Source organism: Haliotis cracherodii, unplaced genomic scaffold (assembly GCF_022045235.1).
Source record: "Haliotis cracherodii isolate W230 unplaced genomic scaffold, xgHalCrac1.p SCAF_3, whole genome shotgun sequence".
NCBI classification, from domain to species: Eukaryota; Metazoa; Mollusca; class Gastropoda; order Lepetellida; family Haliotidae; genus Haliotis; species Haliotis cracherodii.
Window position 1 is genome coordinate 34,018,451 of NW_027266286.1, and position 27,985 is coordinate 34,046,435.

At 39.4% G+C, this 27,985-nt stretch overlaps 1 protein-coding gene across 1 annotated transcript; it reads right to left on the reverse strand.

Annotated features, from left to right (window-relative positions):
* Positions 1-89: 89 nt before the first annotated feature.
* LOC139474053 (radial spoke head protein 3 homolog B-like) lies at positions 90-27,985 on the reverse strand. Its single transcript, XM_071256914.1, has 7 exons — positions 27,782-27,985; positions 13,942-14,029; positions 12,693-12,980; positions 12,171-12,374; positions 9,972-10,134; positions 9,464-9,702; positions 90-947 (listed from the first exon to the last, which is right to left on the reverse strand). Exons 1-7 carry the CDS (start codon positions 27,886-27,888, stop codon positions 816-818), a joined length of 1,221 nt encoding a protein of 406 aa, XP_071113015.1. The 5' UTR covers positions 27,889-27,985; the 3' UTR covers positions 90-815.

Genomic DNA, 27,985 nt, shown 5'->3' on the forward strand with positions numbered 1-27,985 from the left:
TATTGTCACACAGATTATAGTGCCCTTCACTTCGAGCTCAAAAGAAAATGCTGCCTTTCAACAAAACCACAAATACCTAGATTCAAAGAAAGTAGGAAGTTTATTGATAAAAATATATTATTCATCATAATCAATGACGGTAAGAAGTTTGAAAGGTAATATGTACATAATGTCCAGTGTCCAGTTCTAGAGAGAGTGAGCGATACCGCTGCTATAGTCCTGTACATCACCTCCAGTCTGCCACAGGTACAGGGGAGGAGCGGAATGCAACATAAGTTAAGCTGGCAGAGAACAGACTGGTATTTACATGCGCTATGTAGCTTATGACAGACACTAGACTTGCATACTTCTGTACAATAGCATACTTGCATGCCCCACATAGAAGACAGGGACACAGTGAGATGCTGATGAATGATCCTGTTGGGTGAAATTATAATACAACATAAACTCACACATTGTAAATATATAACAATTATAACAAGTTTTTAAACTTACAGAACATGAGATAGTACCCTATTAAACTTTACAATAAATATTTCAAAATCCTTAGAACCCAATTGTTCACTGTTTTAGTAAACTACCAATTTGAATCTTCATCTCATTTCTTGTTTTCTTCTTCCAAACATGTGTATTCACACAGAAAGGCATTCACAATGGTATAGTGAAATTTATAATGAAAAATAAAAATAAATACATATGTTGATGGATGGCATGTATGTAAAAATCGAAAATAACCAGTCAACTTATATCAATTGATTTACATAATGCTTAAGGGCAATTAGACATGATTAGTATTGAGTATGTTGTGGGTGTTTTTAGTCTTCTGTGGTCTGATCCTCTTCCTGCTCTCCCCCCTCCTCGCCCCCTTCCTTTGTGTCCTCGTCCTGAGATGGGGGCTCCTGGTTGGGTTCCGGGGCAGGCTCTGAAGGGCGGTCAAAAGCATCACCCTGAAACATGAATACCTATATCTGCCAACATGTACTTCAACATTCAACTCCCATACAATAAACACAATAACACTTTATATGGATAATATTGTTTCCATTCCACTGTATAACTTATTATTCAGTCAACACTTTCCATTTGGGGAGTCTAACTTCAGGAAAAGCATAGGTATATTGACCTTGTATGTGATAACAGCATACAACGAGCTGCAGACCAAACCATACAATTGTCAGTGACTGGGATGAAGTTCACAGGAGCAGACCAAGAGATTGGCCATTCAGTGAGTTTTTTGAGATGATAGACAATGCTTCAGGTAAAATGACTTGAAGGAAGAACTTCAGTGGCCTGTGACCAGCTGTCATGCCCACAACCCCGCCCACTGCACTGAGAGTAGGACTGGGAAGTAGTCAGATGATGGTAGACATTGATGTGCAATACAAGTCCTGGGAACAACACCAAAACAAAGACCCATGGACAGGTACATTGATACACCTCACCAGTCACCATTTGTTCTTTTACCAGCTCTTAACATAAATCAATACTTGATACGCATTTCACGGCTTCAATTGAAATTGTGAAAGGTGGATAAAACCTCTCCATCTCAGTAATGAGTTGCCAAACATTGTCTACATTGTTCCAACCAACCGATCACTTAATGAAATAATAATAATAATAATAATAATAATAATATTAATAATTATTATTATTATTATTTTGAAACAGAGGTCCACCCATGGTATGACCCTGAATATGTAGAGTCCTTCAATGACAATGACAAATACAAAATCCTTTGGAATAGGTCCATATACAGCCTCAGACATATCCAGGCCGACAAACCTGATCTTGTCCTTTTTTAAATCCAATGAAATCATTTATATCATTGAATTTTCTGTCCCTTTTGACAGTAATGTGATTGACGAGATTGAGGAAAAACATGGCAAATATGCGGACCTCGCTTTCAAAATGTCACACTTGCATCCCAAGTACCAACTTGTCCGACACCCCATTGTTCTTGGTGCATTAGGTTTGGTACCTCCCAGTCTGTTGACTGACACTGGGAGAGTACCCGGGTTTGCTACCAGGAATACAGCCCTTCTGACAATCTGGGTAATGCAGGAGGCTGCAGTGTTGGGGAGTCTTCACATTCTCCAAAAAGTTCTGGGTGGGTTTGACTAGGCAGCGCTTCCTGGGAGAAGTCTGATTCGCTGTCTGGGCTGCGTGTAGAGGGGGTGGCAAGGGCCCTGAGCTGATGATGAGACTTACCAGCCTGACTGTGCCAGGATCACCCAAAACCCTCTTTGCTGCATTTTTAATTTTAATTTGTAAATAATAATAATAATAATAATAATAATAATAAAAATAGGCTATTTTTATTACACATCTTATCACACCACTCAGGGCCATGCTCAAAGCACTATTATAACCCTGGTAACTGGATGTGCACTCAAGAATCATTCTCAGCTCCCTTGGGAGTATACAACCCCAACTGCCTGTTAACCGCTAGAAGGTTAACAACCACATTGCCATCACTCAGTAAGGTGGGTGAGTTCGGGGTTGTGGATAGTGAGTAGGTAAGGTGGGTGAGTTTGGGGTGGTGGATAGTGAGTAGGTAAGGTGGGTGAGTTTGGGGTGGTGGATAGTGAGGTTAGGTGGGTGAGTTAGGGGTGGTGGAAAGTGAGTAGGTAAGGTGGGTGAGTTTGGGATGGTGGATAGTGAGTAGGTTAGGTGGGTGAGTTTGGGGTGGTGGATAGTGAGTAGGTAAGGTTGGTGAGTTTGGGGTGGTGGACAGTGAGTAGGTAAGGTGGGTGAGTTTGGGGTGGTGGAAAGGAGTAGGTAAGGTGGGTCAGTTTGGGGTGGTGGATGGTCAGTTTAGGGTGGTGGACAGTGAGTAGGCAAGGTGGTTAAGTTTGGGGTGGTGGATAGTGAGTAGGTAAGGTCGGTGAGTTTGGGGTTGTGGACGGTGAGTAGGTAAGGTGGGCGAGTTCGGGGTGGTGGATTGTGAGTAGGCAAGGTGGGTAAGTTTTTGGTGGTGGACAGTGAGTAGGTAAGGTGGGTGAGTTTGGGGTGGTGGATAGTGAGTAGGTAAGGTGGGTGAGTTTGGGATGGTGGATAGTGAGTAGGTAAAGTGGGTGAGTTTGGGGTGGTAGATAGTGAGTAGGTAAGGTGGGTGAGTTTGGGGTGGTGGATAGTGAGTAGGTAAGGTGGGTGAGTTTGGGGTGGTGGATAGTGAGTAGGTAAGGTGGGTGAGTTTGGGGTGGTGGATAGTGAGTAGGTAAGGTGGGTGAGTTTGGGGTGGTGGATAGTGAGTAGGTAAGGTGGGTGAGTTTAGGGTGGTGGATAGTGAGTAGGCAAGGTGGGTGAGTTTGGGGGTGGTTGTTGGGGTAATAAGTATGTTTACTTTTTGTCTTGTTGTCTTGAAGTGACTATTTTTATATTTCAACCTCCATACAGAACATGTGTTGTGGAATATTCTGAGAAGGAAATTTCAAGGGAAAATAAAAGTTTGTTATGAACTTGAAATGGACCTTCAACATTGCAATACAGTTATGTATTTATCCCTTTCATGGTAATCCTACTTTAAAGACTGACATTCACAAATTCTGCAATTTTGTCGCTAAAGCCTTGTCCAACTGTTGCAATTGTTATGGTTGTTTAATATCTCTCAACACTATGGAACAAAACAGCAATCCTGAAGCAAACAGCCCATGAATGTCAACAAGATGGCTATACAAAATACGCCTATTTTGGCAGGCTACTTGGGAACAACCAGTTGGTCTCATTCATTGAAGGGCTCTACGTTTATTGCCACTTTCTCAGCTACTAGACATCAGGACCCATGTCAAATATTATGTATCCAAACTATTAAATGAGCTCTTAAGAAATGAACATTTGAGCCAACACAGTTAAGTGGACGCCATTGTCGGTAGTGAAATCTCATCAATCTGATTCCGCAATCAACAAACAGCCTCATTGTTAAGTGTCACAGGTGATAGGAATAACAACACCTCATATCCAATATGAATACCCACTGATTTAAATCTCAACACATTAGATATGTATGGACTATAATATTTCCATGGTCCGTTTAACTGTATCTCACCCAGCACAATTTATAGAGGTCATGTAGAGGTTCTGACAATCATTTATCGTTGTATGTATTGTCCCAAATTATCTTTGAAAGAAGACAGTACAAACTACATTATCAATGTATGACTAGACGTCAAACTTAAATATGTGGATGCCTTGTAAGAACTCAGTGATAATCTGTGCACGATTCTTAATTCTTTAACCTATTTTGTTTTAGCAATAATAGCATTTCTTATATTGTTGACAAGGTAATTCTTATAAAGTTGCTTGATACACAAAAAAGGATGTGATGATTTTGTTTGTTTGTTCATTTAGAATTGAAACAATGATTGTAAACATTATCTCAGTGAGTGTTTGGCCCTTCAGTTTAAGCAGGACAGGGACTATTTTCGCTCAGTTTACATCTACTGTCCAAACCTTCCTGAGCTAATGAGGTCTCAAGTACAGACTCAACCCCAACTGAGCCTCAAAGCTACTGCGAGGGTACGGTTATGTTGAAAGCCAACATTGTGCTGTCAGACAATCCCCATGACAAGGATGTAACTGTAGCTTGAGCTGTGTCTAGTTGAGGTTGTTCACACTTGCTGGTTCTCAAACAAACAGCAATGTAGCTATTGTATGGTGCAACACTAAAAGATACAGTTTGTTTGAAGCCTACATTCTCATCTGTGCTCTGTACTGTAGAACCCTAGTCCCTGTTCCCTTTACCCATATCACACTTCATCTGACATCAAGCAGTGTGTGGATAGTCGATTGTAAGGTGAATCTAACAAGACCGCATCCACAGTTTCCATCATTGATCATGTGCTTCGCAGACCTGTTGACTTGTTCTACAACCTCTAACTTCCCTCCCCACAACCTCCCAATACAACCTCCCAATACAACCTCTTCAATCCTCTGACCCACAGAGCAGACACCAAAAGTGAGACTTTCCATCATCAAAATGAGTGACATATGCCGATTTGTGTTTTTGTTTGCAAACAATGAGATCAAACCAGCTGAGCTGGGCCACACTAACTAGCAGGCGTGTGTCCGAATCACTCTCTGTCACACGCTAAATAGAGCCCGTCCCGTGCGACGGCGGGCTGCGAAGGGCTGTGAGGGGAATGAATCAGGCAGCAGTTTCTGAGCCCTGCCAGCTGAGGGGTTCCCAGGCTCCACACCAGGGGCCACCCTCACGCACACACCCAAACTATGGCCTACTGACGTTAAACATCTCTTATGATGGCTCCACAAAACAGGTGATTGCTAGCAAGGAAAATTAGAGAAAAGTAACTTTTGCCAGGCCAATAAATCTGTGGTGTATTGTTGAGAATGTGCAGACAAAGCTGGGACTGGGACAACAGCTAAAGCTGGGACAACAATAAAACACACTGACGAAAGGAATAGCGTAATGTATCATGCACAGTAATAACTCTGTCAATAATAAGCCTGTGGGGTGCGGTATGAATGTTAATGTGACTTATAGTGCTGAAAACATGACAATAAGCATGGGCTTACTACCTCTGACTCTGACCTCCATATTTAAATACATGCTTTCAGAGGAAGGGGCCAGTGTTGGGTTGGGGTGTGGAGGGGTATGTTGGGGTGTGAGGGGTATGGGGGAATGTTTGAACTTATTGTACTGACTAAAGTAATACAATGTGAATCAATGGTAATCAACAACATTTGTTTTTTAAGGATCGTTTTTCCATCTTCACAGTTATTGCAAACTTCATATTACACCTGTGTGTTTTCTGTCAACATAACTTCATAAGGTTCAGTTAAAAAATGTGGGAATAAGAATTTTACATATAATCATGTACATAATGTAGTTACAAGAAGCAAATAGACAGGATATATTTATTTTGCAAGTAATTATCTTATATGCTGTAGATAAGAAAAATATATGGTGATTGATAACATCATTTATACACTCATACACCAATACCCACTGATAAACAGAGCACCACTGTTTGTTGTTTGTATTTCAATCTGAATGTGAATATGAATAAAAGAAGATATTATGTACCCAGCATCAATAAACCCTAATTCCTCTTACCAGTAGCAATCTTATCTGCAGTAAAAGAGAGCTGCTAGGTGTGTGAATGACAGGCCTGAGAACTCCACCTCTTGTACATAATTAAGTGGTGAGAATCTGAGACGGGTCATTTGCCTTGGGCCTATTATGGACCAGGGACTGGCCACACGTGGACTGCCCATTCAGTTCACAAAACCCCACTCACCTTTCACCCCTAAACCAGTAATCTGTAACCACATTGTCATATGAAAAAACAGAAATGTGCTGTGATACTAAACAGTGGCCATTTCCTTTACAAAGTGATTGAAACTGTTTCATAATCAGGGAGGCAATGATGCTGTGAAGAAGTGGCCCCTATGTTCATTCCACTTCCAGTAAATAGTTACAGCGTGTTTCTGCACCATGATATTACAAGCAACATTGAAACTGCTCTGTAAGTCTGTTGAGAACAGTCTGAACAGCAACCAACATAGGTCTTAGTGTGTGGTCATCTCTAAGTAACAGTTCTACTCATTTAGTAAGCAAAAGTGTTCCATTACCAAACTATCACATAGCCTATATCATGTGTAGCCTATGATATCATGTGTAGCATATGATATGTGTAGCCTATGTTATCATGTGTAGTTTATGATATCTTGTGTAGTCTATGATATCATGTCTAGTTTATGATAGCATGTGTTGAAGAAGACCTATTCTATCCCGGATCCTCGCGGGTCGATATCATGTGTAGCCTATGATGTCGTGTGTGGGATCATATCCTCAATGATAAACACACACTTCACAATTATTTCAAAAGACATGACTTGTTTACTGCAGCATAAAAACATCCTGGTGTCTAAATTCTTCATGATGTGAGTTGGGTAGAAGTAGAGATGGTAAGTTAATCACAACAAGACTGCAAACTGATCTTATCCATTTCTCCAATAAATGTTTGGCCTATTATCATACAGTAAACTATGTTTAGAACGAACATGCTTATAACGAACTGGCAGATATAATGAACTGGGTTTTCTTTTCCCGGCCATTTGCTGTGTATATGCTGTGTATATGCTTAGTGATCCATTTGAGTTTGTTACAACCTTAGATAACTGTATTTCATATGATATTACCAAGCAAGGTCAAATATCAAAATATTTAAAAAAATAGAGTATATGATACCGCTTTATACCAAATTGTCAGCAAAAGATGCACAAAAATGCAGTTGTCAAATAGTCACTGAAAATCAGAATGGGACAACTTGAGAAACCTAACAGTCACCACTGACGGACTGATTATCCATGCAAAGGTTCAGTTTCAACAGTTCGATTACTTCAGCAGAGATGTAAAAATAATGAACAAATGGCGGCATGGAAGGACATCTGATAGAATAACAATAGCTTAGATGACTGCTGAATCAACTGTGTACCAATGCATCATCCAGTACTGGTGTCAAACTGGAAAGATTTTATGAATGTTTCAGTTAACTACATGATGCCTGTGCCGTACACTGTGACACACAACTCGCAGTGTCGCCTGTGCTGTACACTATGACACACAACTGGCAGTGTTGACTGTGCTGTACACTATGACACACAACTGGCAGTGTTGACTGTGCCGTACACTGTGACACACAACTGGCAGTGTTGACTGTGCTGTACACTGACACACAACTGGCAGTGTTGCCTGTGCTGCACACTGTGACACACAACTGGCAGTGTTGCCTGTGCTGCACACTATGACACACAACTGGCAGTGTTGACTGTGCTGTACACTGTGACACACAACTGGCAGTGTTGACTGTGCTGCACACTGTGACACACAACTGGCAGTGTTGACTGTGACGTACACTATGACACACAACTGGCAGTGTTGACTGTGCTGTACACTATGACACACAACTGACAGTGTTGACTGACGTACACTATGACACACAACTGGCAGTGTTGACTGTGACGTACACTATGACACACAACTGGCAGTGTTGCCTGTGACGTACACTATGACACACAACTGGCAGTGTTGACTGTGCCGTACACTATCACACACAACTGGCAGTGTTGACTGTGCTGTACACTATGACACACAACTCTCAGTGTTGACTGTGCTGCACACTGTGACACACAACTGGCAGTGTTGACTGTGCCATACACTATGACACACAACTGGCAGTGTTGACTGTGCTGTACACTATGACACACAACTGGCAGTGTTGACTGTGCTGTACACTATGACACACAACTGGCAGTGTTGACTGCCGTACACTATGACACACAACTGGCAGTGTTGACTGCTTTTCACTATGACACACAACTGGCAGTGTTGACTGTGCTGTACACTATGACACACAACTGGCAGTGTTGACTGTGCTGTACGCTGACACACAACTGGCAGTGTTGACTGTGCTGTACACTATGACACACAACTGGCAGTGTTGACTGCCGTACACTATGACACACAACTGGCATTGTTGACTGCTTTTCACTATGACACACAACTGGCAGTGTTGACTGCTTTTCACTATGACACACAAATGGCAGTGTTGACTGCTTTTCACTATGACACACAACTGGCAGTGTTGACTGCTTTTCACTTTGACACACAACAGGCAGTGTTGACTGTAAAATTTGATAGAATCTTCTCCTGTTAGTATATCAAGTGTCGACTAGCTTACCTCAGTGGTGCTGATTGCCAGTTGGTCAACTGTCAGTGAGTATATCAAGTGCCTGACTGGCTTACGTCGGTGGAGCTGATTGCAAGTTGGTCAACTGTCAGTGAGTATATCAAGTGCCTGACTGGCTTACCTCGGTGGTGCTGATTACCAGTTGGTCAACTGTCAGTGAGTATATCAAGTGCCTGACTGGCTTACCTCAGTTGGTCAACTGTCAGTGAGTATATCAAGTGTCTGACTGGCTTAACTCGGCTATGCTGTTTGCCAGTTGGTCAACTGTCAGTGAGTATATCAAGTGTCGACTGGCTTACCTCAGTGGTGCTGATTGCAAGTTGGTCAACTGTCAGTGAGTATATCAAGTGTCGACTGGCTTACCTCGGTGGTGCTGATTGCCAGTTGGTCAACTGTCAGTGAGTATATCAAGTGTCGACTGGCTTACCTCGGTGGTGCTGATTGCCAGTTGGTCAACTGTCAGTGAGTATATCAAGTGCCTGACTGGCTTATGTCGGTGGTGCTGATTGCCAGTTGGTCAACTGTCAGTGAGTATATCAAGTGCCTGACTGGCTTATGTCGGTGGTGCTGATTGCCAGTTGGTCAACTGTCAGTGAGTATATCAAGTGCCTGACTGGCTTATGTCGGTGGTGCTGATTGCCAGTTGGTCAACTGTCAGTGAGTATATCAAGTGTCTGACTGGCTTACCTCGGTGGTGCTGATTGCCAGTTGGTCAACTGTCAGTGAGTATATCAAGTGCCTGACTGGCTTACCTCGGTGGTTGTGGCTGGGGCAGCTGTCTGGTCAGCTCCACCTGCTTCATCAGATCCAGCATTCAGGACCTCTGTGGCCTGCTGGGACTGCATGGCTGTGTCCAGGCGATTGTACAGATCCATGCGTTTCACCACCACCTCTCTGAGCATGCCATCGAGTACCATCCTGCCAAGCTCAGACTTCTCCAGCTGTTCTGACACTCTCTCCATCAACCATGGCATGAATCCTTGCTCCACATCTGACAAAAATATAAGGATAGATATGTTGCTGGTGTGCTCTACACATGGTTCAAAATAGTTTAGATAGCAGTTAGTATCAATAAACAGTTACTCCACAAACAGAAACAGGATTAGATGAAAGTAATCACCTGAAATTTCAATAGCATATCTATTTAATTGACAAAACCCAAATAACTGTAATGAAATTTAATCTCTCAAAATCATATCTTCCTAAACTGTCTGTTTCACCTGTCCAGGTACAGTAATGATAAGCTTGAACTCCTTTTACCTCTCTCTACAGGATCATAGAAGTATCCATTGTCGGAGAGTGTTCCAAACACCGAGGGTACAAGGTCTGCGAGGTAGCTCTGTGCAAACACACGTGCAGCAATCTTCTCTGCAGTCTCCTTCTCCTTCCGTAATACTTCCCTCTGCTGCTTCATGCGCCTTTCCTACAACAAATATTCACACACTTTACTAGTGCACTAACAGGCAGTATTACAGTATGAAAATATTTTCAGTAATTTTCCCAGAGCATAAAAACAATTGTTCCATAGTTTTCATTGTTTGTGAAGAGACCCACAGCAAAGAGATGTTATATGAAGGTATTGTTGGAAATAATTGAACATTACGTCATTCCTTAGTAAGTTCCTGACATCTTGGCAATTTTATGTGACGTTGTTACAACAATATAGTAACTGAGCAGGGAACCCACATTTTTCAACATTTTCTCAGAAAAGAGAGACCCGTGAAGATCCGGGGTAGAATTGGTCTTCAGCAACCCATGCTTGCTGTAAAAGGTGACTATGCTTGTCGTAAGAGGTGACCAGAGACTCTGAGGTGACCAACGGGATCAGGTGATCAGGCACGCTGACTTGGTTGATGCATGTTATTGTATCCGAATTGCGTCAATCTCAAGATGTCAATCACTGGATTGTCTGGTCCAGACTTAATTATTTACAGACCGCATTGATTTAAACATACTTATTCACAAGGAGTGAACGGGATTGGGGGACAAGTTCCTCCAACTTGGAATGCCCTCTCCCTAGTATTTACAAAAATTTCAAATTCAATATATATGCATACAACACTTATAGATGAGCGAGAAAGAGAGAGAGAGAGAGAGCGAGAGTGAGAGCGAGATACATTGTTGAATGAACAGTTCTTTACACAAATCTTTTAGTTATACATATATAATGTTGTAATGCCTTAAATATAGCTTCAATTTCTGTAACAATGTGATCTGCATTGCCGTATAACAGTAAGTGTACAATAAACAGGTATGTTATGAACAATATTTTTAAGGCTGTTTAACATAATTTCACGCTAATGACTAAACAATGTACATTCCATGAGATAGTGATATGCATTTTCACATGTATTCGAACATGTACAGTTCGGGTGATCTTTTATACCAATTCTATATAAATCATAATTCAATTGACTGCACATGTATCTCAGTTTTGTGTCTAAGATATTATATTTTCTTTTTCCATAAGCGAAGTACGCAGGTGACGTGGGGTGGTGCTTTTGTAACGAATTTTTAAAACAAGAAATCGTAGAATTTCGATCTGATAATGGAATAGAGTTCCACAATTGGATAAACGATGGGTAAAAGGATTCACACAAATGTCTTGGTCTTGTGAGAGGAACACTGATGTTTTCAGAGTTTCTGAGACTGTATGAGTTTTTTGCAGCAACGGTTTAGGGTAGAATATCTGTTAGATAGGAAGGGGCCATGTTATGATTAATTTTGAAGAAAAGACAAAGTTTACGTTTCTTTCTACGCGACCGCTGTCACATAGCTGGAATATTGCTGAGTGCGGTGTTAAACAACAAACCAAACCAAAATCAGAAAAGTGACTATGGGTGATGTAAAGAATAACCTATGAGCAAAAAGAATTTTACCGATTATGTGTTCCTTGGGAATGAATGTTGTACATTCCCAGCCTTTGCCTTTAACATTATTTCACAGGGGACAGATAATCTATAATTTCTTTTTTCTTGTAGGTTATCCTTTGACTTACTACATTGTGTACCTCTCTAGATATAGCCAGGGCAAGCAAGTCTGCATCATTACATATCATGGTTCCATCACTTTGTACAAAACATTAACTGCTTTATGTTTCAACTGCCGTCATACAAAATCAAGTTGATAGAAGATGATTGAAAATGATTGAGATTATTTACTAACTAGGACATGCAGGCTAGGGGATATATGAATGGGAATTACTTTACACTCTCTCCACACACATACACTTTGACTTAAATTCCAAGTCTTTACACACCAATTTTCCCTTGCAAAAGGTTTCATGTTCATCAGTAAATGGAAAAGCTCATGTTCAGGCCCTTGGCTGATCTTGACGTAAAGTAATGAATGTTATGATGAACCTGCGTACCAAGCACATCATTTCCCTTGTGGAATCAGTGCCACACCTCATCTGTAAACAGATGTCTTTCTCTCCATTTGATTTCTACATTGACAAACCTTCTCCTCTCTGTGCCTCCTCTCCTGTTCTTCCAGTCGCTGTTGTTCCACCAGCTCTGCATTACGGAGTTCCTCGAAGGCCCGTTGCTGCATGCGAAGGTTGGCAAGCTCCTCCTCCTCCATGACCTCCAGCAGAGCCTGCTCCACCGTCTTCCCCACCAGCACCTCCAGGATTGGCCTTGCCTCCACATCAAAGTCAAACAGCTGCAACACATACGCCTGTTACTAAACAAGCGAATATGCAACTACGTATAGAGCTCATCAAACTCTTTTCATAGCTCCAATTAATCCAGGATATTCCTGTCCTTAACAGTTTGGGATTGATAAGTGCTAGTATGTGATAAATGACTATCAAAGATCAAATAGATCATTTGAAAAAAAAAGAAGTTTTATCTTGAATGACACACATGGCAGGGACCCATGAAAATTCTCGTAAAATCTTTAAGTAAATGAATTATTGTAATGAAATCACATGATCAGTATGGGTGTCACAACTGCTTAGTATTTGTTCTATCTGCTCACATCTCCCTCCAGAATCTGTGTTGCTATATCAACTCCTGTCTTGGCTGGTATGAAGAGAGGAGATGGAGGCCTGTCTAGGAAGGCATCAGTCTGGCACTCCACGTCTGCCTCCTCCACACGATCACTCAACTCTTCCAGGTACAACTCTGTCTGGACATCCATGTGTTTCCGACCCTCCACTGGCTCTGGAGATCGTGGACGCAGTTGATCTTTCGCTCTTTTCCTGGCTATCAACCGCCGCTTGTTTTCTTGCTGTCTTTGAATCTCAATTGGGTCAGGCTGTGCGCTCTGCATATGTGAACAGAATTACATATATATGGCAAGCCTTCCTCTCTACTGTCCTATGAATATATGTGGAATTTATTTCCCCAGTTCTTTCAAACCTATGCTAGGTATACATACAGGAATGTAAATTTAATCTAATCAAGCTACATCGGTTGTATTTAGCAACGGTCCCTAATAACTTTGTTAAAATTCTCCAAGACTTTAGACATTTCTACATGCTCACAAATGAAAGAGGATGCTATTTACAAATACTTTAATTAGCTATTTCATAACACATGACAAAACAGTGGTGTGACATGAAAACTGTCACAGTGGAAACTGGAAACAATTTAGTATATCTACCAGCATATCAACCAGCACTAATACTCCTTGATCATTAATAATGTCCTGATTCAAACATTATCACAAATTTGAAATGATCAACGCTGATCATTGATCCAAAGCCTTAGTCCAGTAAAAAAATTCCAACTGGCATATCTAGTGAGGTGAGGTGAGGTGAGGTGAGGTGAGGTGAGGTGAGGTGAGGCGAGGTTATAACCTCGCATGCAAGATTATTGCACTCATATAGTGATGTGCTGGCTGCTAGTACTCGTAGAGACTTAGGCCAGTTTCATAGTGCTAGCCCACTGAGATACCATGTACGGTATAACCCCACAGTGATACCCCACTCAGATACATTATACTGACTCTGAGCAGGTCAGTCCTTGTTTCATTGTTGAATGCCAAGTGCCGATGGGATCGAACCACTGACCTCCCACTCCCTGGGAGCATATCTATTCAGCCCAGCTTAATTGGGACTACATTTAAAAGTTTAGGCTTGTAGACTCAAACAAGTTTGTGGTGAAGACTGCTGATGTCTTGGGATCAATGTTTCAGTGTACAAGAAGAGAATGACAATTTCAAAACAGATAACAAAAATGCATTAACATCTAATTTGACTCATAAACTAAAACATGATACTCACAGCAGGCAGTGTGTGTTGGGCATATGTGTTTCCACGGACAATCCTTCTGTCATACATAATGTTGCCATATTGTGCAGATTGCTCATTCCTGCAAAGAGATAGTCATTCAGTACAAGACTTCATGTATGATAATAATTTCAGCTTGCAGTGGCATTAACACACTTTTGGAATCATCATACATAAAACATGGAACAACATCAATCCCCTGGTTCTGAGAAAGTAATGTGAAGCTGAGACACTTCAAGTAACTGAGATGTTGAGATGCCCAGAGATGACACTCAGAGCAAGAATACCATGTAAATAGGAAGAGTGCCAGTGTGCACGTGGGTCTGCGGTTGTGTAAAAGGCTAGGTGGGACGACTGTTTTATATTGCATACCAGTCATTAGCTTGTGAGACTAGGCAGAATCTCCGGAAACTGAAACCGATGTCCATATTCCATGCATACTTTTATTATGGTTCTGTTCGGATGAACAAAACCTTCCAAATGGTGTGCTGGTTTTCTTGGGGGAATTAGTCAGCAAAGAGCCGGAGTCACAGGAGAATAATCACAATACAATTTTATTTTCAAGAACAACTAACAATTTCTTAACTATATCTGTGGATGCTGCAGAGAGTCAGTACAACCCTCTGGGCTGTGGGAGAGAGGTCTGCTTGGTATGAGTGTCAAACCCCTTCTGCTTAACATTTTGCTGCTGTATGTATTTAACAAAACTTAGAACAATATAAAGGAATATGATTGGTTGATATACGATGGGGTGTGCCCTATGGTTAATGAATGGCTAGACAGAAGGGAATACTTAATCCTGTTAATCCTGTTGGACTGGCGCTAATCTTGATATATTTACTGGGTGCTTGGAAAGACATTATGGTATCACTATAGACAAGCTTGTATGGGGGCTAATCCTTAATGATTCTCAATTGAAGAAATTGCTGAATGTTATTCTAATATAGGTGATGACAGATTTTCTTTAATAAAATAGTTCAAGGCAATCTATAAGACTATGTAGATGTAACTTTTGTCTTATTGGATATTATGTCTGGGAGATGGGATCTTGATACCTTAGGCTAGTATTTATCTGAAAGCTTTAAATCTATTTAAATATGTAGACATAACTTTTGTCTTATTGAATAGTATGTCTAGGATATGTTCTCATTACCTTAGACTAGCATCTATCTAAAAAGCTATGACTGAAACTACTGATATTTTGTATATGCATTTTACCTGATGATATGTATTACTTGCTAAACCATAATTACATGAAATGTTGTATAAATGTTACACCATGATAACTCATAAAAGCACTTGATGTGGATCTAATTATTGTATGACAACTTAGTATAAATGTTATATCATGATACTTTTAACAATATATGCATGCATTCTTAAAGAAACTTGCACTGGTACTTTGAAATACAAGTCTGACAACATTGTCTTCAGCAGAGTAATTGGTCTTAAATAGATATGAATATTATATAGATATGGGTCCTAGTTTCAGCGGTTTAAGCATGATGCAAACAAACATAAAGTACCATGGATGTATCAAATTGCCCATAGATTGGGGATGCTGGATTTGTACAGCTTCTCAGAAGTACAAAAGAAGGAATGCCCACTAAAATGGCTGTACTTTGTCATACGATCATTGACATGGCACCCATGGTTATGATTAAGTCGGTGTTGTGTACTTGAATTCAACCTTCATGATGCACTGTCACTGCCTTACTAAAGCACTGATTTTGCAAGCAAATGTCATACAGACATTTTCCTGATTTTCACAAATTTTGACATTCCATGCCAGTGTATACCATCACCAAAATTGAAAACTATGTTCAGGACACTTGAGTGCGCTAAGTGAAAGGCAGTTCTTATTTTTTTATGTAGCCATCTTTGTCCTATTCCACAAAATGCATTACCAACACAATAAGACACGAGCTAACTATGTCTCATGTGAATATACAGATATATACTGTAACAACACAGTATCACTGGAGAAAGTCTCATGTGAATATACAGATATATACTGTAACAACACAGTATCACTGGAGCAAGTCTCATGTGAATATACAGATATACTGTAACAACACAGTATCACTGGAGCAAGTCTCATGTGAACATACAGATATGCTGTAACAACACAGTATCACTGGAGAAAGTCTCATGTGAATATACAGATATGCTGTAACAACACAGTATCACTGGAGAAAGTCTCATGTGAATATACAGATATACTGTAACAACACAGTATCACTGGAGCAAGTCTCATGCTAAGTGTTGTCCGAGAAATTATTCTGTTTTGAAAAACAGAAAATTTCTCTGCTTTTCATCATACACTTATAAAAGTTATTTAGCAGCTTTATGGAAACTCTAAGTGAACAAAATACTGCCTAATATCTGAACGATATAAATATATATCAAATGGAGTTATAACCATCTCCTGAGACCTACAGTGGGTACCCGGGTAGGGTAGGGTCATAGGGGGGCGGGTAACAGGGTAGTAAATTTGGACTCATCCCAGACCTAGAGGTTACACATGTACAAAGAAAAGGGGGCATAATTCTACTATGCCTAGCGCTAGTTTGTTACTCAGGTCACTTGGTGAGAATTAGCTGTGGGTAAGAACAATATATTTTTGTGGTGTTTTGTTCACAAGGAACTAAACTTATTCCAACACAAATATTGATATTCAAAACTATATACGTTTAGGTATAAAAAAATACACCATAAGAAATGATATACTTCATTAAAAAAAGAAGAAGTAATAGCGAAATGGATGGCCCTATCTAACCTATAAATTAGTCCTTACATTCCAACTTTCTCCTGAATGTGCAAGTGTAATTTGACTAATGTTGCACCATTATTAATGGAGTGCTAACCTTATCAAATGTTATGAATTACAAAAAAAATGACACCATTCTATTTGACGTCATGGCTGATTTTATGTCTTGGACAACGTCGGAGAAGGATGACACTGGTATTTTGATTAATATACATATCCCCTAATTTTTGTTCACGGTATGGAAAATGTTGATGTAAAACGGAATTTGACACTTTTCGACACAACATAATATGAATGCTTTTACCATGTAAATAATGTCTGGAATAGATAAACAAGTAGATAGTTTACCGTGTATCTTAACTGGACAAGACACGCACATGTTTGGTATTAATTTTACGCAATCAAATACTCAAAAGAATATTTCAAAACAAACAAAATTTAATTATATTCAATATTGGACATGTATTTGTTCACTATTATGTGATTATTTCTCTTCATCTTGTCTCAGAATTATACAATAAAAGATGCGAAGGAAGCTCTATTGGTGTGGAATTATCCGGATAATCGTATAAGGTTCCACCAACGGGGTACATGGCACGGGTTATATTTTTATACTTTTTACAATTCTTGGAGAAATGAAGTTAACAGTTTAATATCCTGTGGTCACAATATTTAAAAAAAAGGATGAACCCACTGATTATATAATGCAAAACGGGAGGAATAATTCGTAAATTATTTGTGACTAATGCACACAAGGGGAAATTGTTATATATATATCACTGTTCTCTATATCAAACAACATAAAAAACAATTCCAAGACTAAGAAAATTCTTCTAGAAATCTGTGCATATATTTTAATGAAAATTATTATACATTTTGTTTAAGTTATATATTCAGTTTTAGTTAGAAATTAAAATCAATTCATGGACATTGTTTATATGAACTTAAAATATTGACTATTACACTCCCCAGAAATATATACATATTGCAGTTACATTTACATTTCATCATGTAACACTTGTTCAAATTAAAGTAATATCATATACGACACTATAAACTTATCAATTTTTTATGTAAACAATGTTCAAACAAACAGGAGATTATCAAAGGTTCATACATGTTTTGGCCTATAACTATGTACGATATCATATTGAACTTTGACAAATATCCAAAGAGAAATTAATTGTGTGAAAAAATGTGCAAAATCTACATCATAATTGAAACTGTAAACAGCATGACACAATGATCGTGTGTGCTTTCATTCAAGGACCTTCACCTCAAAGAAATTACCAAATATGTACAACAATGTTGATGTGTGTCATCACTACCCTTGACCGTCTTTTACACAAAATGGCGTGTTCACTGTCAACAGTACGCTTGATTTAACGTTGATTCAAGGATCGCATATACATAAATGTGACATGTAAGTAATCAGAAACATCCTGACAATCAGTGTGCTGTTATTTGTTGTTATATTTTTCATTAAAAACTAACGGAAATAGTCAGAAATTTCGATAAATACCATTGTCATGCGTGATTTGGCATCAGTCATGGCATCACACAGGACAGAAACTATGACAATTTCTGTTGAAAATATCAAATCATTGCAATGTATCTATTTTAAATTCCCTAATTCTTCCTATGATTCTATTCCCATGTATATTCTGAAATTGTTGAGCCAATGTATTCAACAAATAGACGAATGGATAGCTCAAAATAGGGGAAAATGCTAAAATCTTAATTTTGCTTTGATTACTGTTAAGTGTTTGATGCTACAAGACTTCATAACTACCAAGTTATAACAGATAGAAGTGGATGGTCATTGGATTTACTTCTCAGCTTCCAGAACGCCATCAGACAACGCTCACAGTGACGTGTGCATATATGCAAACAGTAAGGGAGGTAACTCTCAAGCCATCAATACGTAACATCTCCCCTTTCAAGGGTAACCTTTAAAGTCTTGAAACATTAATGCAATACTAATGGTAAAACAAGTCTCGTTCTTAACAGCTTAGTTGCTGAAAACCGAAAGCATATTTGAAACACTTCCCAAACTTTCAACACAATAACAGTTATGAATTGATTCCGTCCTTAGTAAGGCACACAGTTCATAACATAAAAACTAAACAGTTCTTCGTCCTTTCAAAAAGGCTTACAGTCCATAACACAATTTTACTGCAAAACAGCTTTACTTTAAAGTTCTTAATTTGTAAGATAACCTCTGAATCTAGACAGTTGTTTGATCACACGACCACGAGAAGTTCTCTTCTCAGTTGTCTCACTTGACTGTCTAGTTGTCTGTGTAGGAATCTGAACTCTCTCTGTAGTTTTGCTTGATGTTTGGTCTACAGGCTTGTCAGTACAGTTCCTCATAGGAGTTTCAGCGGAAGTTCTTTCCACACACAGATCTGGTTCTAACCGGTTCCTTTCAGCCATATCTGTATCCACAAACAATGGAGGAGCTTCATGAGACTCTCTCAAATGTCGTCTGTTTCTGCGCAAGTTACTGCCATCTTCTGTACGCAGTTCATACGACCTCACATCCACCTGTTGTTCTATAACAGCTTTCTTCCACTGTTTGTCGAACTTAGTAGGCTTGACTCTTACCACATCTCCCTCCTTCAGAGCAGGAAGTTTGTTGGTGCCTCTATTGAAGTAGTAAGCTTGTTTAGATTTTTTACAAGCTATCTTGTCTGACACACCATCAACGGTCTTTGGTTGTAAAAGTGTACTTGCTGTTGGGAGTTTGGTCTTTGTTCTCCTGCAAAAGAGTCGCTGTACCGGAGAAAATCCTATTCCCTCTGTCGGAACATTTCGCCAGTCCAGAAGAGCTAAGTAAGGATCAGTTTAGGCATGTAGTGACTTTGTCATCAGCTTCTTAGCTATCTTCACCGCGCTTTCAACTTTCCCGTTGGATTGTGGGTAACGAGGTGACGACGTAACATGCTCAAATTCATAGTTGTCTGAGAACTTACGAAAAGCTTCAGAGTTGAACGGTGGACCGTTATCGGAGATAATCTGATTTGGAATCCCATGTCTAGCTAGATGTGACTTGAGCTTCTTGTTGATTTCAGGAGCTTTCTTGCTGTGGAGTCTGTCAACTTCAAAGAAGTCGGAATAATAGTCCACAGTAATCAGATGTTGCCACGAATACTTGCAGGTACAACAACACGCTCGCCCTTGAATACTACGCCATTCTGCATAGAGAGTTCGTCCCGAAAGGTAAAGTACTCACGTACTGAGTGTGGTACATCTTCCTTTGACGGTGGCCAGCCTTGCTGTATGAGCTGCATCAGCTTGCTCATACAAGTATCTTTACTTGTGGCTTGTTTCAGTTCAGCTAGACTCTGTTGAGTTATGGATAAATGCTCGACCATTTGAATTGTCTCAATGTCAATAGCTGTTGGGCTCCTCATGTCTATCATCAACACTTGGCCTTCGTCAGTGATCAATTGTCTGTCATGTGGTAAGTACGCACGACTTAATGTGTCAGCCATGATGGACTCTAAAGGTTTGTGGTCTGTCTCTATGGTCACCTTGCGTCCATACACATACTGGTCCAAACGTTCCAGTCCAAAGACTATTGCAAGCATTTCCTTTTCTATCTGAGCGTAATGTTGCTCTGTGCTTGTCATTGATCTGGATGCATATGCCACTGGTTGTACATCTTGCATAAGACATGCTCCGAGGCCACTTTGTGAAGCATCACATTGGAGATATGTGACAGCTTCATTATCAAAATATTTCAGAACAGGAGGTTCTGACAGAATGTGCTTAATCTTCTCCAAGCACTGTCCATGTACAGTGTTGTCCCATCGAAAGTTCACTTCACCTTTCAGCAGATCTCTCAGTGGAGCGGTGATTTCAGAGAGATTGGGTACAAACTTTTGCACATAGTTGACCATCCCCAAGATGCGTTGCACACCTTGTTTGTCAGTAGGTGAAGGCATTTTCTTGATAGCCTCAACCTTGGTCTCATCAATTTGGAGTCCATCAGCAGTGAGTACATGACCCAGGTAGGGCACTTTTGGCAGTTTCAACTTCAGTTTAGACTCATTCAGTTTGATGTCCTTCGCTCGACAACAATTAAAAAGGGCGATCAATTTCTTGTCGTGATCGACCTTAGCATCCTGATCAGTTTCTCCCACGCCGTAAACTAAGATATCATCATGAATCGCACGAACACCATCCAGTCCAGATATGGCATCATTCAGTCGTCGTTGGAACTCTTCAGGAGCTGGTGAGAGGCCAAACGGCATACGGAGCCAACGGTACTTTCCCCAGGGAGTTTCAAACGTTGTCAGGTAACTGCTCTGTTCATCCAACTGAACATGCCAGAACCCATTTTTGGCATCCACCAAAGAGAAACATTTGGCCTTGGCCAACTTAGGCAACACATCATCTATAGTCATTATCGGATAATGGTTTCTCTTAAGTGCCTTGTTTAACGGTTTCGGGTCGATACAGATCCTGGTTTTGTTTGTCCTCGGTTTCTGCACCACCACCAAAGCTGACACCCAGTCTGTTGGTATGTCAACAGGTGTAATAATCTTCTGCTCCGTCAGTCCTTCCAGTTCAGATTTCAGCTGAGATTGTACAGCAACAGGAATCTTGCGACATGGTAACTGTACTGGGGTTACAGTATTGTCAACCTCCAAGTGTAGAAAGCCTTCCAGAGTTCCCTCACCATCAAACAAATCCTGATAATTTTGTTTGATATCAGTCATTTCCAGTTTCCCAGGCTCAAGTGAAGAGTCAGCAGTTAGATTCACCTCAAAGTCAAAGTTCACAGTGATCAGTTGCATCTGTTGAACAGCTCGTGCCCCTAATATTGGTTTGCAACCCTTCTCAGACACAATTAAAAACTCAACACTGTACCTGCGGCCATTCTTGGGGTTTTGTAGTGACACACGATTCTTCCCAAGAGGTTTTGTCTCAGCACCGTTGTACATTCGCAGTGTGGAAATCAGATTAGTGTCCAATTTACTGAAGTTGTCATCCCTGAACACATGAGTATACACAGAAGAAGGCAGAATGTTAACAGTTGACCCACAGTCAAGTTGAAATTCAACTTCCTCTCTATTCACAACCAATGTTGCAAATATCTTTTTGGGGTAATTCTGATTGACCAAGTTCATTTCATCAACTTGTACAGAATTGACACAGTCAGAAGTTACAGACATTACAAACTCTTCAGACTCACTATCTTCAGTATCACTATCCACCATGTGAACCCTGTCTTTGCTCTTTCCAGGACACAAAGCAGCAAAGTGATTTCTCTTTTTGCATTTTGTACAAGTCTTACCCCATGCCGGACATTCTTTCTTTTGAAACTCATGCCTCTTTCCACAGAACTTACATTTGAGCAGTTCAGATGTTTTGATCTGTTGCTTAGCATTAGGTTTATGTGACTTGTTGGGTTTCCTTTGACTTACAAACTGAACATCTTCAGCTTGCAATAGTGATTTCAGACGTCTAATCGCACTTCCATGCGACCTACAAATATCTATGCAGTCCTTTAAAGACAGTTTTGATGCTTGTAACAATCTCTTCCTTGTTGCATTATCGCGGATGCCCATTACCATCCTGTCACGGGTTAATGACTCCGCTAAATCCCCATAGTTGCAACTCTTTGCAAGATTTCTTAATACTGCGACATAAGAATCAATGGACTCGGATTGTTCCTGGTCCCTTCTGTTGAAATTGTATCTTTCCCAAGTTTCATTTGTTTCCCCTATACAATAATGTTCAAGTTTTTTCCAGTATTTTGTCCACCTTCTGTCTATCTGCTTCATTTTCAAATTCTAATCCATCTACAATGTCTAAGACATCTGGACCAATACATGTCAATAGGGTAGCCGATCGACATTCCTCACTATCAGTCCTAGTGCGAGAAGCAAGCTCATAATTTTCCCACATTCGTTTGGATTTCTTGAAACTTCTAGACAGATCACCTTTCAGATCTAATCTAGTAGGCAGTGGAATGTTAACTGGTAAGTGAACAACTTGGAGTGCAGCCTGATTACCTTCTGCCATGATCAGTCAAAAACAGTAATCAAGCAATATGGCGTAATGGCTTTCACAGTGACGTGTGCATATATGCGTACAGTAAGGGAGGTAACTCTCAAGCCATCAATACGTAACAATTACATTTCAATCAAGTGCAGTTTTTTTAGCTCAGCATTCGTTTTCACACCTGATTTATTTTGCTTGGTTTCATCTAGACACTTTGTATTGGTGACAAAGACCATTTGTCATTTGATTCGAAAATGTATGAGGAAGTCAAAATGTATGTATCGCAGCTGAGTTTGAAATATACCTGATGTTCCAGGCATCTCTTAACCAGAATATGTGTTTTCCAAAACATTCTAAACATTTCTAGGGATATCAGGAATGGTTTTGAATGATCAGATTAGATAAACAACAGATACCTGCTATAACTAATATGCTATTTTTGAAATTGGTGAAATTCATTTTCCTGAATAAATATCCGAAATATTTCAAAACAAGCTGTAAATAACGCAGTGAGTGGTGATTTAGTAATGTGTATAAAATGGCGACATTTACGATGTACCTAATTTTCAGAGGTAATTTTCAGTAAGTTTACTTGGCCTAAAATGCCAGTGGATAATATCACCACACAGGAAAATCCCACAGTATTCAAAAGTGTGAGGTGTATATATGTGTGCATGATGTATTTTGAATTTTCAAACTTCATAGTGAAGGTTGAAGAGGAGGAACATATATGTCCCTCTGGCATCCGCGGGGTTAATCTGTATGTGATAAAATATGCAACAGAGCTGCAAATTTATGAATCTTAACCCTCTTGGTGCCACGGGACCATATATGGTCCCTCACTTTTCACACCCGCATAGTGCCAGGGGGACCATATATGGTCCTGAGAAAATGCCCTTTTTAAACTGTGAATTTTGATATTTAACACTCAGTGCGCAAAGTCAAAACTATAACCATCATCACCCCAATCATCTTAGCTTTAACATCGTATAACTCATACTTTATGCAGTGCTACGGATTGCAAAATATGGCGAGATTGGTAAAGTGGCTACCGCTCTTCTCGGCCTTTTTCTGCCATGTTTGAACAGCAAGCGAATGATGGCGAATTTTGATTATGCACCCATGTCACATACACGTAAATATTTTTAGACAAAATCCTTGTTCATAAGAAAAAATATGACCTGAGTGGTCAGAAAGACATATTGTTCGCAACTGTATACTTATTCCCGTAAATACAATTCTGTTCACTCCTTTATGAACAAGTTTATTGACACGTTTGTATATTTTTATCGACTATCGGTAATGGCGGAATGGTCGGTACACATGAGAAAATGACAGTGTATATTTCCATTACATTTATGACGTTCATTGAATGAATTTATAACCATCATCACCCTAATCATCTCAACGTTAATATCGTGTAACTCATATTTTATGCAGTGCTACGGATTGCGAAATATGGCAAGATTAGTAATGTGGTTACCGCGCTTCTCGGGCTTTTTCTGCCATGTTGAACTTCATGCGAATGAAGGCAATTTTTTATTATGCACCCTTGTCACATACACGTTACTATTATTATATCAGACAGCCAATTTGAAAAAGAAATCTGATCGGACTGATCAGAAAAATTTACTAGTCCCCATTGTACAGTTATTGGCGTAAGAGTACTAACGTTTAGTCGGCAAGGGAAGTTTTTTGTTCAAGTATTGCATATGTTTATCGACTGTGTGTCATGGCGATTTAGCACGGCGCTACATACCAACCGACAGTGCAGATTGTCTTTTTGTTTATGATGCTGATAAACAGAAATATTCAAATCAAATATACGGAAAGATAGCTATAATCGTTAATATTAAGTTGGTATAGTGTATATTTATGGGAAGGAGGTTCATGATCAAAACCTAAACATTTAATGGCCAAGCCCGAAGTGATCGACAGGGCACGTTCGCATCATATCTGTGCCGCGATTTCTTGTTTACCGGTTGTCCTACATACTCGCCCGTTCAGACAAATAACTGCTACTTTTTTCATATGAAATGACTAAGAGTCATGTGTGATTGCTCAAACTACCTGACCGTGTGAGTGACTTGCCCTAACTGTTTCACATTTTGTCGCAAATGGAGATTTTAAAAGTGTGGCCACGACATCTAACGTGAGTCGACGCCATATTGTAAACAAATTGTGTCAAGGTCGGTTCCACATGTGGTAGCTCGGCCCCCGTTTCTGTCGATGATACACGCGATACAAACATAATGCAACTACTGAAAACATCAACATAACTTCTACAATGATGACATCAATACCTTTTTGTATTTGGATTAACCGCTTATGAATACGCTGTGCTGTTAATTTCGATTTGGATTTGTTTTTCTTTTCATTGAAACTGTGATAATGGCGCTGTGATTGGTTTGCTGAAATAGTATTTACCATGAGTCTAATGTACATGGTACATGCTGTGATTGTAGAATAATTGATAACCAATTGTGTATGCATTTATATCATCAAATACACATTACTAATCTCTTCAGAAAAGGGAATATATTATAGCTCGTTTTCAAACATTCTGCCATGGATATTAGATCAAAAATTAATATTAGATTTACAAATTATTTATGTACACTGTATTCTCGATTAATGTATGGTAATCTATTGCAAGTCTTCAACTCTTATTTGATATGTCATCTGAAATGTCAGCAATGAGTACAATTAATTTTATTTCATTACAATCTGCAGTTTTATTCAAATAGGCTAATAGACGGTCGGTGATTTCCCGCCGCTGTGAATTTGTCGTCTGGACAGGTGCATGTGATTTGACCTCGCGTGTTGTGACGTGGATGACGTCACATGAAACAGCTGATCTAATGTTGTGATAGTATAATGGATATACGTGGTTTCATTTTCCAAATGACAATATTCTCTTTGACTGAACTAGAAAGCATATCTAGTACATCACGATTGGAAAATGTCTACGGCGACCGACGAGTGAAAGAGACACTTATCATTTGACGAACAGTGTTAGAATATTTGGCGCAGTTTTCTAATTTTGGTATGTTGACATGTGCTTTTCATATCTGTTTGAAGGCTTGATATTCCAAAAAAATAATATGCATTTAGTTGAGTACAGTGAGAAAGCTGTCAAAATGGATCCAATATTAAACCACCTAGATTTTTAATATTTTAACTTCATCTATTGGAATCTCGAATGGTTCAATTTATAACATAAACAGTAAAAGTAATTAGATCTTCTCACAATATATAAATAATCAATATCTGAAAGACAAAAAGTTTTTAGTGTAAATGTGACTTCGTTTTGATGTTTTATATAGTTATATTTATGTCTTTTTTCACTCTGCATTATCTAAATTACCAAATACTTCGACCAGTGACATAGTAGTAATTAGATTCAACTTTGTTTTGTATCCTAGGTATGAAATTGATTTTCTTTTTAAATTAATATTTGCCTAAGAGCAAAATCAATGCATTCTTGTGGGGTTTTCACATTTTAATTTGTATATCTTCCCTCCAAGCTGTTGTTTAGCTAGGCCAAAATTAAGAAAAAAAGGGAAGACATAATATACCATTTTTATTAAAGATTTTGCTGGTTAAATTTTCGAAGTTCAATACCAAGAATATATTTGTCCTTTTATGACAAATAATTCCATTACTTTCATTGGCCTACGATCATTATCTATTTCAAACTTTTCCTTTAGTAGAATCGGATGGAATGGGAAACTAGTGGAAATAAACTATCACGTATGTCCTTAAATGTACATGTATATACCTAGCTAGGTGTAAATACACTTCTAAAGTCGTATTTATAAATCAAATGAATAAATGAAAGAAAAAGTGGTATTTCATGAACTGGCCATACAAGTATATTTTGAGCAAAGGTCAAAGTTAGGCAGCCAAGTGCGAAATACGACCTGATACGAGGATGTGTTTTCTGGTGGTCATAGTGAAACAATGACATACGGCGCCCGAGTTGCGAGTGATCGAAAATAGGTTTGTTGAATAGATTTGTTGCCCATGAAAACGTTTCAACAATTTTGATTGAATCTACATGTACTTACTCTTGGGTATTACGTTAGTATAATCTTGTTAATCATTAAGAAATAATAATGATGCCCGATATTAAGCGATGTCAATTTGAGTATTGTTAGGGCTGTTTAGCGATCTTTCACATTTTGTCCTTTGAAAATGTACGATGTCCATTACCCCGAAGTTGTTTATATCACTAATAAAAGAGCACGGTCACTGAAACATACATGGACGTAACCGAGATCTCTTCAAGATATACATTCCAAACTGTCATTCGTTTTGTGACATAATCTTTGAAACAGTCTGCGTATGAATTAATCACGATTACTTCCGTCAATTTTGTTGTGACTTTAAAAAACATGCACAATTTCATCGGGATTTTTTATCGGTAAATATAACTCACGGAAAATTTGCAGTGAATGTGTACTTCAACATAAATATCATATGTCTATCACTGTTAGGACATGTACTTGCCAATGATATGAATTATTGGTCATTTAGATTTCAAACAAGGGCGCTTACTTGACTTTGCTTGCTATATTCGGGTGCGTCCATATTACGATTAATGTGGAAAAGTAAGAAACTTATAATACCAGCACTTTTATCGATGGCTGGGCAGTGCATAGTTCTTTTGGATTTGGTGACTTTAGATACTGTTGGAAAGACAATCAACTCGGGTTGCATGTTATACAATTTGGTTACATTGTGTGAAGAAATAAAGACGTTGCAACACTTTTGATACAATGTATACGTTTTTGTAACCGCGACGTCAGCACAGTGCGGCACTAAGCGGTTTGCAGGCTGACTGACGTCCAGGCACCTTGAGGGTTAATGGAAATAGGTTGTTGCTACGCACTGATATAAAAGTTGCTTTCCGAGACGAACAAGGTCAGTATTCGATGTGCATCGAAGGTAAATGTAGGTAAAGTCAAGGAAATTAACAGGAGGTGTTTATGTGGTTCTGGGAAGAAACTGACAGGCCATAGCCCTCTAGCGTATTGGTCTACTCACTGTTGACCGAGCAAAGGGTCTCTATATTTCTTCCTCTGTTGTACTGCTCTCGGCTGACTGGCGAAGGTGTAAGTCCCTTCAGCTTTCTGTGGGAGAACTGTAGTCATTTTGGTGGATAACTTCTTCTCAGGCTCTTGTTGAAAGGGATACACACAACACGAAGTCTGCTTTAGGACTATATCTTGAGCCCACGCAAAATATTGA